Consider the following 18,703-nt stretch of genomic DNA (forward strand, 5'->3'; position numbering starts at 1 on the left):
AGCAAGCCCCCATTGTAAAGCTTCCTCTCATTCGTGATTCGATGATGAAGTCATCCAATACAATTACAGTTAATACACCGGCAGTTTTGGCGGGAGCTGGCAAGTTAGCAAGTTAGCTAAAACAGCAGGAGAAATGCTTGCAGAAAAGGCGCTGGAACTTGTTCGTGAACAGAAACGCTGCACAGATAGTACCTTACCTCCTTTTAATGTGAGCTAAGTAATTTTAAGTGCCTCGATAATTTTTAGCATAGTTATAATTAATTCATATATAGGCCCAGGATAGAAGAAAAATGCAACCTATTAGTGTAATCAGATTTTAATTAACACGTTACAAATCCATTGACATTATTACAGTCGCAGCTTATGTATTTCGTTGTGCATCAGCTTTCATCCTACCATGGACGTGTATTTAGTTCATGGGATATTAGTTCGTGATCCTACACCATAGCTTGCATTTAAACTTACTCGCTTACATCCCAGCCAGACAACTTATATACGCTCATCGTCTGATGATCGTATCCTCCTGTCTTTAGAATAACATACGGTCACAGCTATTTTTAGTTAGCAAAGCAATGGAACTCTCTCCTCTTTCATATCCGCCACCAGTCCACCATTGAATCTTTTAAATGTACGCTGAAAACACACTTCTTGAGCATTACTCTAACAGTCCACAGAATGCTAGTCCCCTTCCATTTCGATTTATTGCTATTTCAATATTCGTCTTCCTCCACTGAATCATGACATTGTTAGTTTTTGTTACCTGATTCCTCTGTGTTTCTATATTTGTATTTTATTAGTAATCAGTACCGTTGTTCATCCTAGGTTAGTGTGTTGTCCATGTTCTGTTCTTCTCAAGCGTTAAGAGCACGGCCACTATACCTACGAACGCTCACACTATACAAATCATGCATTTTATTATTATTATTATTCCTAGTGACAATAAAATGTAACGTTCTAAAGAGAATTCCAACAATTTGTAGGAAGATGGCATTCGGCAAGTTCTTGAAGAGATGCGAGCCCTCTTTGAACAAAACCAGCACGACACGTATGTTTTTACTTTTAGTGACTTTTTGTCATATTATTTTTTAAAATCCTTATTAAACACCCATGCTTAATAATTCTTAACAATTCTTCTTTTGGAAGGCTATGATTAACATTTTTTTTAAATGAATACCCAGGACTGAAGCAGTAAAAGGTGGTAATGGAGGACTTCTATCAAGCATTCAGTTGCGTCATGCAGCTCTTGAGCGGAACAAGCGATGTGTGTTGGCTTATTTGTAAGTAATGTTTTTGTTGTCTTCAAACGCAGAATTTCCGATAATAAATGTTAGAGACTGATTGTATATTGACTGTGAGAGATGTAGTATTAGAATCTGTAAGAGAATATTTATGGTATGTATAATTTGATAGCCTGTGATTTACTTAATAAAGTGTAAATAATAAATTGGAAAAAATGAGAATTCAGTGGTATGTGACACCATGACTCCTACCTGCTGGCACTAGGGTTCAGAAAATAATGCATTACCATAACCAAAATGTAATTTTGTCTATACTATTGCATATGGCTGATTCTATCATTTGAAAATAACCCATATGCTATATTTTTTCCTTTGTTCAACAGATTCAACAGGCTTGACCACATACGTCATATGCGCTGGGAATTCGGCAGTGTCCTGCCTACTGACCTTAAGTATAATTTTTGTGAACAAGAAGTTAGTCTTTTTCAATATCACAAAACTATTTCAGAGGTTATTGTGCATGATTATTTTTGTATTTTTATTATGGCTTGACAGATGTGTGACGTGTTCTGAAATATGTGCTGGCCCAGCACGCTGCTCTGCTTTTGCATTTATTAACACTGAAATGGAAGATTTTCTACAGGTTTATGATGAACATTTAAAAAGCTTTAACACTAAACTGTTAATAGGCACATGGAAAGTTATAGTAGTATATAATTATATTTTTGTTCATTATTGATCTTGACCTAAGCTTCTATTATTTGTAGTGCTACATGTAAATCTGACAAGAAAAATAGCCCTTGTTTTTTGTGACTTATGTACTGATGTCACTGAAAAATAAAAATTGTCTCTTGCGATAATATTAAGCTTCAGCAGCTTACAGTAGTACAACATAATAAAATAATACAATCAATGTGAAAGCATTTGGTTTCACTGACGTCCTAGTTTTGAGAGGGCTTTTTTTTAATCTTTATGCAATATTTCAGGTTCAATGGTTCAATAGTTATAATCGTATACTGGCAAATTACATGAGATGCATTGGAGGACAAGGAGGGCTAGACCTGACACAGGATAGAAAGCCACCCAAAACTCTGTATATAGAAGTAAGTGAAGTGAAATGTTGTAAATATTGATTTGCATCTATCTCATTTTTAATAAGTGGAATTTTATGTGGGGGAGGCACATAAACACATTTTTCAGAACACCATGAGAAGGGTAGGAACATTTATCATTTCACATTAATTTTGAAAATGGTTTAAAGGTGCGATGCCTTGCTGACCATGGGGAGTTTGAGACTCAGGATGGAGATATCATTGTGCTGAAGAAAAATAGTCAGGTAAGGCTCAACATAGACATTGGCAAGACCTCTTTTAAGCTGCGGATTATATTTTAAGCATGTAATTTTTGCATAATGCATTTGTTTCTAAAATGGTGTTTAAATGTGAGGGTTACTTATCTAGTTACGTGATCATCACTTATAGACATTAAAGATAATATGCCATGATATTTGAGAGATACTGAGGATCTTTGTGATGCATAATTAATAGGTACAAGTCCAACTTTTTTTTTTGTTTGTTTGTTTGTTCAAATTAACTAACTTTTTTCCTATTTTTTTTTTCTATGCATTTATTGGCAATGCTGTTTGTAATTTTACTTGTCAGCATATTGAACAACTTGAATTCGTCTGCATGCAATCTGTAATCATATTCGAGTCATGCCTGCTTATGCAGAAATATCAGACTGTATTGAGATACATTTATGCGCTATTGTTTTAAGCATTTCATTTTTGAAGCCGTTGTAAACTGCTTTAATGTTGAGTCTCTATCCGTTTCGTAATTTAAATAAAAATCTCAGGTGTTGGAGAGAACATCATGTTTTATCACTGCTTTTTTCCCCCCTTTTCAGCATTTCCTCTTGCGTTCTGAGTGTGAGCATCTTGTGCGTGAAGGAGTTCTGGAACATGTTGTTCAAAGTGTCTAAAAAAAAAGGTTTAATTTATTCCTTGTTACTCCTCAAGGAGCATAGGGCTGCAACAATCTTAAAAAAATGAAAAAAAAGACCCCCTGTAAAATTTATGTAAATAAGGTCTGATTTATGTGTATTAAACAATGATGAGGTCTCTGCCTCTTGCATTTGTATTAATTGTTGACTGAACATGGTGTTTCGTTGTGTTTTTTATGTTTTACATAATTATGTTTCATTGAAATACAGGCTGGATGCCCACGACGCTTAAAAACATGGTGGGGGGAAATGAAAACCTTATTTATGAAAGAAAAAAATTGTCTGTCTGTTCACATTTATTCAACATTATTACAAAAAGATCACTTAGTACAGATTTTGTTTGATGAATAAATGAAAGTGGAATTTACCTTTTCTGAAAATATGTCAATTGTCTTATGGATTTTATGCCTCTAATCACACTGCATGCACACCAGTAAACATTGCAATATTTGTTTAAATACATTTACATGACCACCACATTTACACATGATCTATCAAAATCTTTTGATAAATTACAGCATAATAATGTACAGTGTAACCTCGGTTAACGAACTTAATCCGTTCTGGAAAGCTGTTCGTTATCCGAAATGTTCGTTATCGGAAACAATTTTTTCCATAAGAAATAAAGGAAATAGATTTAATTGGTTCCTTGCCCCTGTTGACTCGCTAATATTTGAAAGTTACAGGATATAAAGGTATTTGTTTTAATGACAACACTTATAATGCAATATTAATGGAGTTAAATAAACATAAACACATTAACGAAAGCATTTAAACATCAGAAAACTTGCGTTTTGACGGCGTAGGTGGAAGCAAGGGTGGAGAGCAAGGGGTGGAATTACTGCTTGGATTCCCCCTCCATGAGCACACTTGACATTATAAAATCGGGGGTGACTTCCCTTTTCTTTAACTTTGAGGTTAACTTGCCCAGTGTCTGTTCCTTCTGCCTTTTTTGTAAAACTCTTCGGTAATACGACATCACATATCCGACAGACGCATGCCACCTTCATACTTTGAAATCATTTCCTTTTTCAATTCATTTGTTGGCCGCTTCCTTGTCATTACCTCACTGCTATTAATTGCTCTTAATCTTCTTTGGAGCCATTATTGGGGATTATCTTACTAAAATAAAGCACAAAAATCACTAAATAAGAAGGATGTTCACAGATAAGGAACGACTGATCGTAACTGTGTCTCAAGCGCGAATGATGACATGCTGGTCGGTCACGTGTGGTTCACGTGGCTGTTCGTTATCCGAAATTTTGTTCGCTATCCGAGACAAACTTTTAACGAAAGTTTTGTTCGTTAACCGAAATATTCGCTATCCGAGGCGTTCGCTAACCGAGGTTCCACTGTATCATGAATGAAAGATAACTTGAGGTCTCTTGTGTCTCTGACAATCTCAAAATTATACTATTGTAACTTTAATCAGATTCAATATAATTTTAGGCAAAGACCTTCAAATGAATAAAATTCATTACCAAAAAGGAATAGAGTGTACCACCTGGAAATCATTAAAAAAAATGAAAATTGACCATTCATGGCTAATTTGTGATATGCAATTGCCCTACACTAAGCAAAGAACTATATGTGCAAGTTCATTGCATTTAACTACTTTTAGAACGCAGCAAAAGCTTTGTCATAAGTGAGCAATATTTGTTCTTGTCTGTATTCAGCAAATGTTAAACATTTTTGTCTATTTTGCCTAACATGGCAGAAACATGCTTCACTTAAACCTCAGAAAGGTACTTGTTGGTTTCAGGCATAAAAAAAGTGGTGCTAGACATAAGTGCAGAAAGCTAAAAGATCAGGCAAACAAAGGAAATATCTGTGAATGTTTTCTTCTTGATGCTGTTTTTATCTGAATGCCTATACCCACAAATAAAGGGATATCTGGGGGTAAATGTAATTGCTTTGCACATGGACATGCAAATTTAGAGACTGGTGCAAGTCTCATGAAGTGGCAAAAACATAAATAAATTATATCAACAGAGTTAAATATGACTCATGTTAATAAAACTACAAGAATGCACAGATAGCATACAATTTAAAAAAAATTTAAATAATACTTTATGTACAAGTCACCAATATCTAAAAAAAAAGGATTACATATGATAATTTATACATAAATACAGCTTGAAAAAGACCCTCCAAGATGAATTTCACAACATGGTAAGCCACATAACAAGAAAACAATAACTTGTGTACAAACCATGGACGGAAGTTGAAGACTGATAAACTTGGCACTACACTTCAAACAGGAGTTTGAAAAATTAAATCAAAAGGAAGCATTCGCAATGAAAAAACCAAAAAGTTGGCAAAAATGAGATGGGGTTCTTAAACAGGGTTAAGCTGATCTAAGATACAACTGCTAATTGACAGTGGCAATAAAAATTCTTTTTTTGAGGTTGAGTAAAAGACACCTTTTACTTTAATTGACACAGGTAAACACAGACCTACAATTTCCAATGTATCTAGACTATAAAAAAATGCTTTGGTATTATTTGTTACAAGTTATATCTTATATATTCTTGGATTAAAAAATACAAGTACATGCATACACTAAAGGATGAACAGGAATTTTTTTAATATAATTGAGTAGCAGAAATGGTAACAATATTTTACTTAATAATCTTGTTCAAATGATTCAGAGTGGCACAAATAGTTATGTGTAAGGCAAACGTATATGACTGAAATAAGAATGTAAAAAAATATTTCTAGCATATAGCACAAAGAACAGTACACATACTCTCACTTTATTCTCACGTTTTTCCATATTTTGAAACAGGATTGTATTGGAGTTGTTTAAGCTTATCTACACCTGGTCCGATTGTGTGCATGTACACATTTGGACAACTCTAAAATGGTCCTGCCATATGCATATGTTATTGTGTGAACAGCTAACAAGGTAAAATGATGACATTTTACTCTTGCAAACAATTTAAGTCTAAGACGATGATTACAAGGCACATTAACATCAAAAATATTTTCAAGCCCGTGCATACAGACTTGTTAATAACTAACAAATTTGAACAACCCCATTATTCATTTATATATTTTTTACACATAAAGGAGATATATTTTAAAATATTTACATAAAAAACGAAAACCTTTCTCAAAACAGCTCACTTTTTGTAATATCATGTAGGCTAAAATATAAGATTTGGCATGTGCAATAGCGGAAATTAAAAATATTGTCAAATTTCACTGATACATGTAGTTCCAAGGGGCTACAAGTTTTTGACATAAATATAAAAAGGAAAAATAAATTATAATCAAACAAACCTCCATAATTGTTGCCTATTATCACAGATTTCAAGGAGTAGCAGAAAAAAGTCACCATTCATTCAATCCACTTGATAAAGTAGTGAGCATACTTGATCCAGATGCACGGCATTAATTTATTTTTGTGTGTGTTGAGTGGATTGCCAAAAAACAACATATCAAATATACATATGCACACACACTGAGGTATGGACATTCATTATATCACGGGTGATGGAGCAGCTGTCTTATGGTTTTCATGGGGTGTTTTTTTCATTTCTGCAAATAACAGTGTCAATTCTTATATTTTTTTTGTAAACGTTGAGTCCTGGCATCCCGAGAACAGATAGGTTGTGACATAGCCGTACTTCTCCTGGGCAAGGAAGATGACCATGATGGCATCACCAACTCATTGTCTGCAGATGAAGCTGCAAGTGATGCATCACCAAAGTCACTGACACGACCACAACCAGCAGTCTGGTACGCAGATGTGCCGTAAGGGGAGGTAATAGACTGAACGTGACGTTCACTACGTAGCAATATGTCTCGGGCATAAGCAGCAAACGAGGTGTCAGAACTAGGCATGGATGCTAAACCAGACAGCACGCTTCTTCCATCACTGTAAAAATAAAATGTCTTAAGTTTGATAATGTATCACTTCTATACAAAATACCCCCCCTTCCCTAAACTTTGTTAAAATGTTCAAAATGCTGCCAGTGACAGGTTAATAAAAGTGGTGCTTGCTTAAGTTTGTTTAAATATTGTCTTGACTTTTTTTTTAAAAAAAACTTTTTTAAGGTGGCAGCAATTTTTAATGTAACTAAAAGCAACAGTCAAAGTTCTAGCATGCATACGTATGCAAAGGCTGACCTTGTTAGTGGACCTTGTGAAACTATCCTAGATCCATAGCCTGTTCTCTCCCAAGAAGACTGCAACATGTTCTGTTGTTGAAGACTTCTTATCTCTCGTTGAATTTCCTATTTCATGAGATAAAAAGATCAAAATTGCTACTGCACTTTTATATACTCTGCAGTTTAAAAAAAAGAATATAACCTCTTTACTACAAATGCAGCTTTAGTTAAATAAACAAAATATTCTTCTTATTATTATTCCTAGTTTTTCCTAGAAGTGGATCCCTGTGATCTATGTCTGTGCATGAGTACATGCTGTGTAGGTTCTTCAATTGGTCAAGTAGTGCGGCAACTTCATATTGTAAAATTTCAGGCCTACAATTTGCTACTGCTTTCAACTTTCCAATAGAAATAGATTCTTATGCATATGTATCCTGAAAAATAACATAAACTTAATCAAATATATAAATTTCCTGTACACTTTCTGCATCTGGATAGCTTTAGTTAATATGGATGATGATCTACATATCACAGTTAAAGTATCATACTTAGCTCTCCACCATACAAAAAAGTTTTACAAAAGACCATAATCTATTGTAAAAGTATTTATTTCTGATATAATGTAATTTTTATTAGGTTTATTTCCTCTGTTCACCACCCAATACAGACACACCAGTGACTCTAAAAATGCATGGAATGTGAATAAAATAGAAAGAGTTCTTAATCAAGATGACAAGCCATCATTTAAGAGTTAAAGCTTTTATTATTTTGTTATGTTTTTTCTTACTCGCTCTTGCCAGCTGGTTTCATGTGATGGTGGTCGCAAGCTGCTTAAATCCATTGTGGAGGACCTGAAGTAGGAGTCAAAACTTCCACTGAACATATCTGATTTTTAAGGTAAGCAAATAACTTGCAAGATGGTATTTTCCTGTTTTCAATATACAATAAAACCACTTAATATTATATTCCTTCAAACCAATAGTTTTATTGTGAATTGAAAAAAACAACAACAACAACAGGAAATGACTGTCTTGCAAGTTGTATGCTTACCTTACAAATCTGTTCTTGAATTAAAAATCTATTAAACAATATGGCAAGGGCATCTTGCTTGAATACACAATCATTCTTATGTGCAGTAAGCATTGTATTTGTTGTGAATAAAGACCCTAATAATATCTTATTGGAAATGAGGTAATATGAAGAAAATAGAAATAAAAAAACATACAGATGATTAACATAAACTAATTAGTAGTTGTAAAAAGGACATAACATTTCTCAAGATTCAACATGTAATTGGAAATGGTTTTTGGACATAATTATTCCATTATCCTGTCTCAACCTGACACTTATCACTTGTCAACATAGTAGATAATATAATCTGTGTTGGGAGATGATTACTTGATTAATGCTGATAAAGGCTGAAAGTTTTCAAATATCAAAAGTATTCAAATCTCTTCAGTACGTCTTTGGTGCGCCCTAGAAGATACTTGCCATTTCTCTAAAGGCAAAATAGAATGGTTCTCCATTTTGCAACCAATAAGATACATTATCAACCAGGCTATTCCTTTTTATCTTTGTCAAAGTTTCTCTATATTTCTTCCTGGTTTATGTACTTTTCATCTGTTTCTCTCACATTCAAGATTTCCCTGGTCTTCAACCTATAGCCTGAAACAACTTAGCTTTTAATTTCAGACAGTAGATAGTACATACCATTTCAAGAAATCTTTAAAAACCTATCTTTTCTAATCTACATCAGCCCCGACAGTGACGCCTCTTTTATTTGTAAATGACAAAAGCTCTGCCGTCAGGGTGAGAAATGTGCACACTAATGCCCATTAATACTTTTTTTCTGTACAAATTATAACATAAAACTCTTCTTTTACATTCTAAAGTCACTTTAAATAAGACACTTACCTTGTTTGACGAATATGTGATTGATGTTTATTACAGTGTGCATCCAGAAGTCTTAGTGCTTCCTTTGCTTTTGTAATCTGCTCCTGGTTCAGCTGGCGGGCAATATAGCTCTCAGCAAGAAGCCTTTCTGGATCCAGATCCTCATCATCATAAACAGAGCTGGGGTAATGGCTGCTGTAGAACTCCTTTAGAAGTGTTCCCTCATGAAACGTTTCTCTTGGGAAGCCAGGTGGGTCACTGCTGCTTGATCTATGGAATGTCTTGGGGTGGTGAGAATGGCTAACTCTTGGCAAAGACTCACCCCTTCTATAACCAATGTCACTTTCAGACACATAAAGCCTAGGTATCCGCTGAGTAACAGAGCTGTGTACTAGCTTAGGAACAGGTGTAGTAGAATGACCAGTGGAAAAAGAATTTGAGCTGGAATTAAGGGGAAAATGGTCCACCGAGGTGAATCTCGATGAAGTGGAATAATCAGGAGATGGAGAATAACTTCTGCCAGGGCTGGACCTTCTTCTCAGCTCGAGAAGCTCATCTGAAGAAGCTGCAACAAGAGAACGTCGCAACTGCACCAGGTGCTCTTGGTGTTGACGAGGTGTCATGCAGGTTGGTGTGAATATCTGTGAGGATGTAACAGAACTCTGAGATGTGAGATCTGGGGATCGTTCAGGACTGGATTCCGAAGTTAACTTTCGTGCCCGCTCCAATAAGGCCTGTTCCCGGCAGCGCTCAAGCTTGAATGCTTCAATTTCTGCTTGTCGTTTCTTGGCAATAATATCCCGAGTGCGAGCCATGCGACGTCCTCTGGAACCATTGTTGAAACGACGAGCCTCCTCCATGCACACTTGGAGGTCATGACGAGATTGTTCAAACTGATGTTTGTAAAGGATTAAGTAATCATTATCTGCACTAGTAGGCCCTGAATAATGATCTGCTTCCTCTTGAGCCCAGGCATCCTCAAGGGAGGCTAGGAGTAAATCAGTCTGACCAATGCAGTAGTTGAGTTTTGCCTCAAGAATTTCAACTGTCAGAGATGCTGGCAAGTACTGTAAGGATAACAGCTCAATGATTTCTATACGTTCTTGCTGCAGACGATCAAGTTCTGTTTGTATTTTCCTGGTCTCACTCTCCTCAGCAGAAGCATGAGAGTCCTTGTATCTGTCCAATGGGTTTAGGAGGATGCCACTTTGATCAAAGTCCTCAGTGGCAGTTTGTGTAAAATCATCAGAAATATCCACTGCTGCCTCTATGCCTGTGCTGACATGTGACAATGACATGTCAAGGTGGTGGTGAACACCATATCTTCCAAAGCATTGCTGATCTGCCTTCAGATCACTTGATATGAAATTATCTATTGCAGGGACATTTCTCAAAGAATTCCCAGTCATATAATAACTTTTATTTAATTTACTCGCTTGTGAGTCATTTTGAAAAGGAATATCAGTGGGACACTGGACGTGTGACGATGCAACACTGATGTCACCCTGTGGCCTGGAATTCTCCTGCATGAAGCCAGATGCACCAGGCATCTTACATGAATGTTTGCTGTCTATGGTGTCAAATCCTGACAACTGTGGATGACCTCCCTGATGTCCCACCAAGATTTCTGAGTCTGCTGGCTTAAGGGTATCCTGCTGATCAGTAACTGAAATTCTCTGCTGGTCTGAGCTGGTTAAAAGTCCATGCCTAGATTCTGTATTCAGATTTTGTTCAACAATGCCTGTTACATGGTCCTCATCATCACAAGCTATGATGCTGTGATCTCTAGAGTCTTCTTTTTTTGCTTCAGTTGACTGAGATTTTGAAACTTCGGGGACATCACTAAAGCCAGCCTGTGAAGACAATCCAAATGCTGAAACTATCCCTTGTTTGTGAGGCCTATCTGAAGATAGCAGTGGTGATTCTAATGTCCTGATGGCTGTTGTTGTTCTGTCTCTCAGAGATTCAATCTCTTCATCTGACAATAATCTCTCTTGATCTTGCAGAGTATCTGTATTGAGAATCTTAGTTTCCTGAGAATAAACTGCTGGAAGCATCAGACTTCCTGATGCATCCTCATGACATCTCTTAATAGGCATCTGGCCCATGCTACTTGTGACTGGAGAAACCTGTCCAGGGAGGTTTAAGTCTGGTTGCATCTCATATGGACAGGTACTGTGAGATTGCTGAAGAGACTGATCAGGGAAAGGAGTAGTATTTCTAGACTTCTCCAGCAGCTGCATCATCAGTGAATGTTCATGCCTTAATTTCTCTAACTCATTCATGATCCCAAACCTCTGAGGTACTGTGAACTGTTTGTGTTCTGGTGGATAGAGCTCATGTACAGATTGGCTTACAGCATCTGAGTCAGCATCACCTGGTTCTGACATCCAACTAGTCTGCTGGTTTGAAGACGAAAGCAAGCCATCGGGTGTTTCCTTTGCTGGTTCTGACAAATCTTTCATTGGCTGTCTAAGTACATGCAGCTGAGCACGGGCTTTTTCACTATCCACTTCTTCCAATTTGTAGCTAATTTCTCCTGTTCTTCCCTGGTTGGTCATTTCTCCCCTGTACCTTTCATTCCCAACATCTTTAGGTGTACATGAAGCAACGGGGATGACAACATTTGGTCCAGACATGATAGTCACAGCCTGCTGCATAAAAATTACATCAGGAGACTCATCAAGGGTTTCCTCACGCTTAAAACTCAGCTCACCTTCTGAATCATTGCTCTGCTCGGGGCCCTGCCTCACCTCTTTCTTGTCTCCCAATCCTTCACTCTCAGGTGATGGTTCAGCACTTTCTGCTTTGGTGAAACTCTGTTTACCAGTAGTGTCTGGCTTAGCAGTTTCAGTTTTGACCAGTGTTGGGAGTTCTTCAGCAACTAGATGTCCACCTGTGTCATCCCAAATATAAGGAATTACCCTGCTGTGCCTTGCATCTTCTGAGTTATCGCCTGCATGCTCAGTTTTCAATTGACCTGGAACCCACATCCCCTCTGCTGATTTCTCAGTCTCCAGAATATTGGCTGATGTTATTTTGTTCTGTCTTCTGTCCTTTAAGGACTCTGAAGCATTGAAATCAGTAGCCACAACATTAATCTTCCTAACAGTTGATGGTTCTTTGTCAACAGTTTGCTTTGTTCCATCGATGTTGTCAACATGTGTCTGTAACATTTCAGGACACTCATTTTTGACATGCTTAACATCTTCTATCTCAGTCATGATCTTGGGATGAACAGTCTCTGGTACCATTCTACCAAGCCTTTCTTCAGTGTTCTGTGCATCAGTTTGTAGCATCTCAACAACTTTCTCTTGGCATTGTCTTTCATCTTTATTGGCATTTAATTCAATACTCATGTTCTTAGCTGTAACTTCCTGTGGTAACTGTTCAGCAGTGCTCCATTGCCCATCTTCTCTTTCCTCATTGCCCTCAGTCTCTCTTGACACTGCTTTCTTGCTCTCCTCTACCACCTGTTGCTTTCTGAGACTTAAACCTGGTCCAATATGAGTTTTATTGTTACATATCTCCTGGTCTGTTTTCCTACTGCCCTCAGTTTTAATTGATATTGCTTCATTATCTTCGATGTGACCTTGAAATCTCACATCCAACTCTCCTGGATCAACCTCACTTTCAGAATGGACTGTCACATGATCTAAGCTCTCTTCTGTCTCTCCAACATCAACAGGTTCTGCTGATGATGACTTATTACCACTGGTGATGGACTCTACAGGTCTAGTGTCCAACAAACTTACACTGTGACTTGCTGGCTCTTCATGAATAAACTCCCCATCTTTCTTTGAAGCAGACGATAATGAAAGATACTCAGCATCAAGAGAAACTGCATATGTCAGTTTTAGAGACTGTTTCAGTTGTGACAGCTGTTCTATTACTGCTGATGAAATGTCAACTCCATCTCTAACTTCCTGGAAGCATTCTGATGCTGGACTATGTGTTGCTGAATCTTCAGAATGACTTACAGTCATCATTTCACTTGCTGAAGTATCTTGCTCAACTTGTTGGCTTCTTTCACAGTTCTTCTCATCACTTTCTACAAGTTTGTAATTGTGTTCTTCACTTTCATCAAAGCTTCCCATTTGATAACCTCTATTTTTCTTTAGTGCATAAGGAGACTCTGTATAATGAAAAGCAGCAGTAGCATCTTCAGCTACACTTGGCAATCTTGAGACATTGTCTGCTGGCAAAATCTGTAAACTATCTGGAATTAGTGATGAGGTTACATCAGAAGATGATAAAGTATTGAAAATAATTCTGTTATTAGCATTGTTTGAAAGTGTAAGGGTTTCAGGAGAAACAAACAGTCCCTCTGCACTGATCTGCACTAAACTGTGGGCATCAGTGACCAATGATGGCAGGTCCGTTGAAATTGCTGAAGCGTTGCTTGAGTCTGAATCAAAGGAATGATCCTCTTTTCCATAGAAAGAGCCAGTACTGTGTAAATATTGGGTGACAACTGATTCTGTCTCTGCTGACACAGCTGCCTTGGAGTGTGAAAACACCCCCCCACCCACAACATTTTCTTCCATAGATAGCTCTTCCTGGTCTGCTGATGTCTGTGATGATGGAGTTTGACATTTTCTTGCTATCCTCTTGTCATGTTCAGATATAACTCCCCAGTTCATCAAAGTCTGTATTTTATCTCTGGCTGCATGTTCAGCACCTACTTTTCTCTTAGATGTCTCAATGTCGGACACTTTTTCTGAAGTTCTTTCACTGCAAAAAAAATGGAACAAATATTCAGCCTTCACTGAATAAACATCATTGGTGGCCAGAAATGAAATGTTAATTATGATCATGTAGTAGAGGAAACATAAATATATACAATAATGATTCTAAGCATTGTATTAAAAAAGTTAGGAAAATAAATAAAATTATACAAGAAAAACATCTGTTAAGAACAAAATAAAGTCACCTGATGGTACTGCTGTCATCATCATTGATATCTCTGCCTTCTTCACTGTGCCCACTGTCAAAGGAGTCATAGAAATCCATGCTTCTATGGCCTGCTTGTGGAAACATTACACTGGAGAAAGAACCTTCTAGAGGAACTGTGAATTGGTAGTGGCCATCAAAGGACTGCTGGGTTGACACAGAAACCAGTTTGCGTTGAGATATGCTTGATGTATTGCTTTCTTTTTGTTCTTGATGTTTTTCTGAAATCAAATATGATTTACCACTATCCTCTGCATCTTCATGACTTGAATCACAGAAGATGCTGTTTATGGATATTGCTTTTCCTTCAGTCTCTTTACTGATAGGCCAATCAGTAACTGCCACTACATGCTGAACATCTGAAAGTAAAAGCCTTGTCTGGGCTTCTGGGAGGGCAACACTCTCACTGTTATCAATTTTAGGTTCAAAATCAGCGCTCCTAGACCAACAGAAATCAGTGTTTTCAATATTTTGTTCACCAGTACCTTGGGGTCCATCTAATTTTTGTTGCCACTGACTGACTGCTGCATTAGAACCTGCTACCTGGGAACTAGTGGAACCATCAGACTTAATCTTCAATTGAATCAGCCGCAACTCTTCTGGCATGGCATTGACCTTTGCTAACTCCAGTTCACAAGAATCTTTAGAATCATCCTCTTTCTGCATGGCACTAGAAGGCTGCACTTTTCCTTTCATTCTAAGATCTGCATGATTTAACATGGAGCTGTCTGCCTCATCTAAGGGAACAATGAAATCACAAACATGGTCTGAGTCTGGCAAGAGGTTTTGCTCACATAACTGCTCTTCCTCATTTATAACACTCTCTGCTACAGGCACTGCAAAGGAATCAGCTAAAGGCATATCTTGTACCAGACTTCCTGTGTTTGAGGTCTTGATGGATTTTATCATCGCATGCATTTGTCTATCATTTGCTGGCATGACATTTGTCTGACACACTGTGTCCACTGGCTGAATGTTTGCGGTGGCACTAACTGTATCTCTTATCTCTGCAAGAGCACCAGCTACAGATTCAATGTTTGTCTCAGAAACTGTATCATAAGATATGACATCTGTTCTGTCAGCAGGAGGAGCTATATCGATACTGATTACATCTTTCACGTCTGGCCTTATAATTGACAAGTCTTCTACACTACTGTGTTTGTCCCTCAGATCTGGCATGACAAGTTGTTCACTGTTAGAAACTTTGTTAATCTGATCATCATGCAAGTCATCTGAGCACACAGAAATCTCCTCAGATAAGATGTCCATTGCAAGCATGTCTTTTGTCCTTGAATCTTGTGCACTTGTTTTACAAGCACTTTCAGTACTAGCTATGGTGTCGGTAGGTACGTCTGCCTGAAACACACTTTCTGCTATATGCACATTTCTTGCTTTACTGCTTTCATCTGTTTTGCCTTGATCAATAACCTGTTCTCTTTCAGAAGTGTCATCCTTTAGTATTTCCTCTGTCTGAGATATAATCCCTGGCCAGTGCAATATCCCCTTTTGACTGCCATCCTCTGTCCTGTCTGACTTAATGGTCTGGCTACCTGCATTCATGTCATTCTGACTGTCAATACATACTATTTTTGCATGTTCTGCATCTTTCATTTCTTGGTTTATATGTGTTTCATCACAGAAGGAACTATCAGTAGGTGCATCGTCCTTTCGTGAAATATATTCTGGCATATTCTCTACACCCACTGTATTCTGTTTTATAATCTGACCATCAACCTGGCATAAAATGTCTTCAGACTGTAGGTTTACACCACCACTAGCAACCTTCATGTCATCCCTAATAATAGGGTAGCAAGAAGCACAGGACACATCACCTGCAGTATTACTTAAGTCTTGCTTGAGGATCAGTTCTTTGTCAAACTTCACATTTTCACTTTGAGTGTCCTCCATGCTGCTACCCAAATCCATCTTGTTTGGCCTGAAAATCTCATTGGTATTATCTGGAGGTGTGTCTTCCACTTTATACATAGTGTCTTCTTGCTGCAAGTTTTCCATGGTACCCGATGCGTCTGCTGCAGGTAGTGTTCTCATTTCTTCACCTTCAGAAACATGATCTGGAGATGTGTGATCTGTCTGAGAAATCTTGTCGATGTCTTGTATTTCCCCATTACTGTCAGCTTCTTTTTCAAAAGACTCGATGCTTTGGTGACAGTCAAGAATATTACCCACACACAGGTCATCTTTCAGTGATGGGCTGTCAACTAGTTGCATACTCTCTCTGTTACTGACAGTGCTGGTCAATTCCAGCCTAAACATTTGATCACTATCTGCAGAACTATCTGTTGAAGTGCTTGCATCCTTCATGGCATGAGTCTTAAACTCTTCAAGGTCACTGGAGTTACTTAAGGTTGTTCCATCTGTCTTATATGCAGCATTCACAGTCCCCATTTTCTCTCTGTTAGAGATTGCATCCCTTACAGCTGGCCAGAGAGCATCACCATTTACTAGAGTATTATCTATGGGTATTTCATTCATCTGAAGTACATTCTCAGTTCTTCTCCTGCTCTCTGTGCCAATGCTTGAGTCAATCAAGCCTGCTTTAGAAACTTGAACACTGACAATGTCATCAAAAGATGTGTCTTCTGTTTGAGATGCAGTGTCTGTACTTGGTAAATCCACATTTTTGCAAGGTTTTCTTTTATCCTGTATGACAATTTCACTGTCTGTTGGCATGTCATCTGTCTGGCACAAAGAGTGTGAAAGCTGTATGTCATTATCATGACTAAACAGGTCAGATGTATGATCTGTTTGAATCTCTACAGATGCCATATCCATTAATGAAGATGAAGTCTGTGTCATAGTATCCTTAATTTTTATCACAACTTTCTGATGTTCTTCAGAATGGCAAAGTGATGGCAAAATGGTAACAGCAGCTGAGCCTGAGAGTTCAGTAGTGGATGTTGTCTGAGAACCAGTTTCCAGCGTCTGTCCATTAAAGCCGATGTTTTCTACACTTCTGGATCTTCTGAGAGACTCAGTCTGGGTGCTAGCATCAAGCCAAGTCTGTGTGGACATGTGGCGGACCCTGGTGCTCATCATGCTGGCAGAGGAGCTCCCAGAGGATTGAAGTGACGACAATGGAACTGGCATACTCTGCTGAAGGTTCTGAAGAATGTGGGTGGTCTCCAGCATAAGATGAGACAACTCCATCCACCTCTCACTTCCCGGTGACAGAAGTTGTCTTCCTTGTTGCTGAAACTGAAGGTCATCCCCTTTTCCATGACTCTCAAGGAGGTCATCAAGACTACTTCCACTCTTTGACCGTCTCAAAAATGGGAAGCTCTCTGTTCCCCTGCTCCATGATTTAGTATGCCTGTGGTCTGGTATTCCAAACTGGGAGTTTCTGGAAACAGTATTTGGGTCTGTCTGCACTGCACTCTCTGCCTGCTGGGGTCTGATGCCTGGCTGGTAGTATCTGAAGTAAGGCGTACCTGATTCTACTTGTGAGACAGCTGGTTGTGCTGCATCCATCAAGCTGCCGTCACTAAGAAACTCTTTGTGATTGACCCTATTGTCTTCCTCCAGCTGGTAGGGGTAAATGGTACTTGGTGACCCTACATACAAACCCCTATGTGACATTTCATCAGTTGGTAGGTGTTTTAAAGACTGAAAGTTAACATTCCAATCCTGACTTCCTCCTGGAAAATCTGCTGCCTGAGTAAGCACAGGATGGCTGATCAATTCTTCAGCATCTTCAACATTCTGGTAACCCAGTGAGTTTCTTATAATGTCCAAGGATGATTTTTCTCTAAAAAAGGATGGGTGCTCTTCTTCATTTGATTCTGACATGTCATAAACACGTGGTGGAAAGATGTTTTCATCAAGTTCGTCAGAAGCTGCACTGGTAGATGTGACATCAAGCAGGCTGGTGGACCTTGAGCGGTGGGGTGAACTTTTCCTGGGAGCCTTAGAGCTCACTAAGAGATGGATTTTGTCAGCAGATGCTGAGCGATCAAATAAAGGAGGGATGAAATACCCAGCATGCTCTTCTCGTTCGAATGGGAGGCTCTCGGTGGATCTGTGGTGCATAATTATGTGCTCAGAACCCTCTGAAGTTGTAAAGCTGTCTGTTTTTCTCAGCTGATCAACACCTTCACTGCTTTCCTGGCCCACAAAAACAAAGCAGATACTGTCAACTGATTCATTAACTTCGCTGTTTATTTCTTGCATCAGCTCTTCCAGACATGTCAGAGACAACGAAGATTTCATCTGCAAAATTAAAGTAAATTTGTTATTCTACTGTTTTAATTTATTAAGCTTATTAATGTGTATATGATAAACAGGGTTACAAATTAATGATTTGTGAAAATGAACAGAAGAGGTAGAATTAGTATATAACAAGTGTTTGATGACATGGATAATTAGCATGCAATAGTATATATACACGCACCCATCATTGGCTGTGATCTTAACAATGTAAACTTATACATATTACTCACTAAGATTTGGAGAAACATTTCCATAGGCCGGAGTTCCTAGCTAATT

At 38.1% G+C, this 18,703-nt stretch overlaps 2 protein-coding genes across 10 annotated transcripts in view; one reads left to right on the top strand and one right to left on the bottom strand.

Annotated features, from left to right (window-relative positions):
- The first annotated feature begins 72 nt into the window (after nt 1-72).
- LOC112570370 (DNA replication complex GINS protein PSF1-like) lies at nt 73-3,358 on the top strand. Its single transcript, XM_025248785.1, has 7 exons — nt 73-208; nt 981-1,045; nt 1,179-1,277; nt 1,622-1,712; nt 2,225-2,341; nt 2,500-2,574; nt 3,144-3,358. The coding sequence occupies exons 1-7, from the start codon at nt 134-136 to the stop codon at nt 3,216-3,218; spliced, it is 597 nt and encodes a 198-aa protein (XP_025104570.1). The 5' UTR covers nt 73-133; the 3' UTR covers nt 3,219-3,358.
- A 3,412-nt stretch (nt 3,359-6,770) lies between these two features.
- LOC112570365 overlaps nt 6,771-18,703 on the bottom strand; it is a 68,649-nt gene continuing 56,716 nt past the window's right edge. For all 9 annotated transcript variants that reach the window (XM_025248773.1, XM_025248774.1, XM_025248770.1 and 6 more), the window contains 5 exons: nt 14,181-18,427; nt 9,269-13,981; nt 8,142-8,205; nt 7,374-7,480; nt 6,771-7,122 (listed from right to left, as the gene is read on the bottom strand). In XM_025248773.1, the coding sequence (XP_025104558.1) occupies nt 6,798-7,122; nt 7,374-7,480; nt 8,142-8,205; nt 9,269-13,981; nt 14,181-18,427 (9,456 nt within the window). In that variant the 3' untranslated portion in view covers nt 6,771-6,797. The remainder of the gene's footprint in view (nt 7,123-7,373; nt 7,481-8,141; nt 8,206-9,268; nt 13,982-14,180; nt 18,428-18,703) is intronic.

This window comes from Pomacea canaliculata, linkage group LG8, assembly GCF_003073045.1.
Source record: "Pomacea canaliculata isolate SZHN2017 linkage group LG8, ASM307304v1, whole genome shotgun sequence".
In the NCBI taxonomy this organism is placed as follows: domain Eukaryota; kingdom Metazoa; phylum Mollusca; class Gastropoda; order Architaenioglossa; family Ampullariidae; genus Pomacea; species Pomacea canaliculata.

Coding starts and splice junctions, on each gene's coding strand:
- LOC112570370 (XM_025248785.1), top strand. CDS start 134: ATGCTTGCAGAAAAGGCGCTGGAACTTGTTCGTGAACAGAAACGCTGC. Junction 209..980: donor GTACCTTACCTCCTTTTAAT/GTGAGCTAAGTA, acceptor AACAATTTGTAG/GAAGATGGCATTCGGCAAGT. Junction 1,278..1,621: donor CGATGTGTGTTGGCTTATTT/GTAAGTAATGTT, acceptor TTTGTTCAACAG/ATTCAACAGGCTTGACCACA.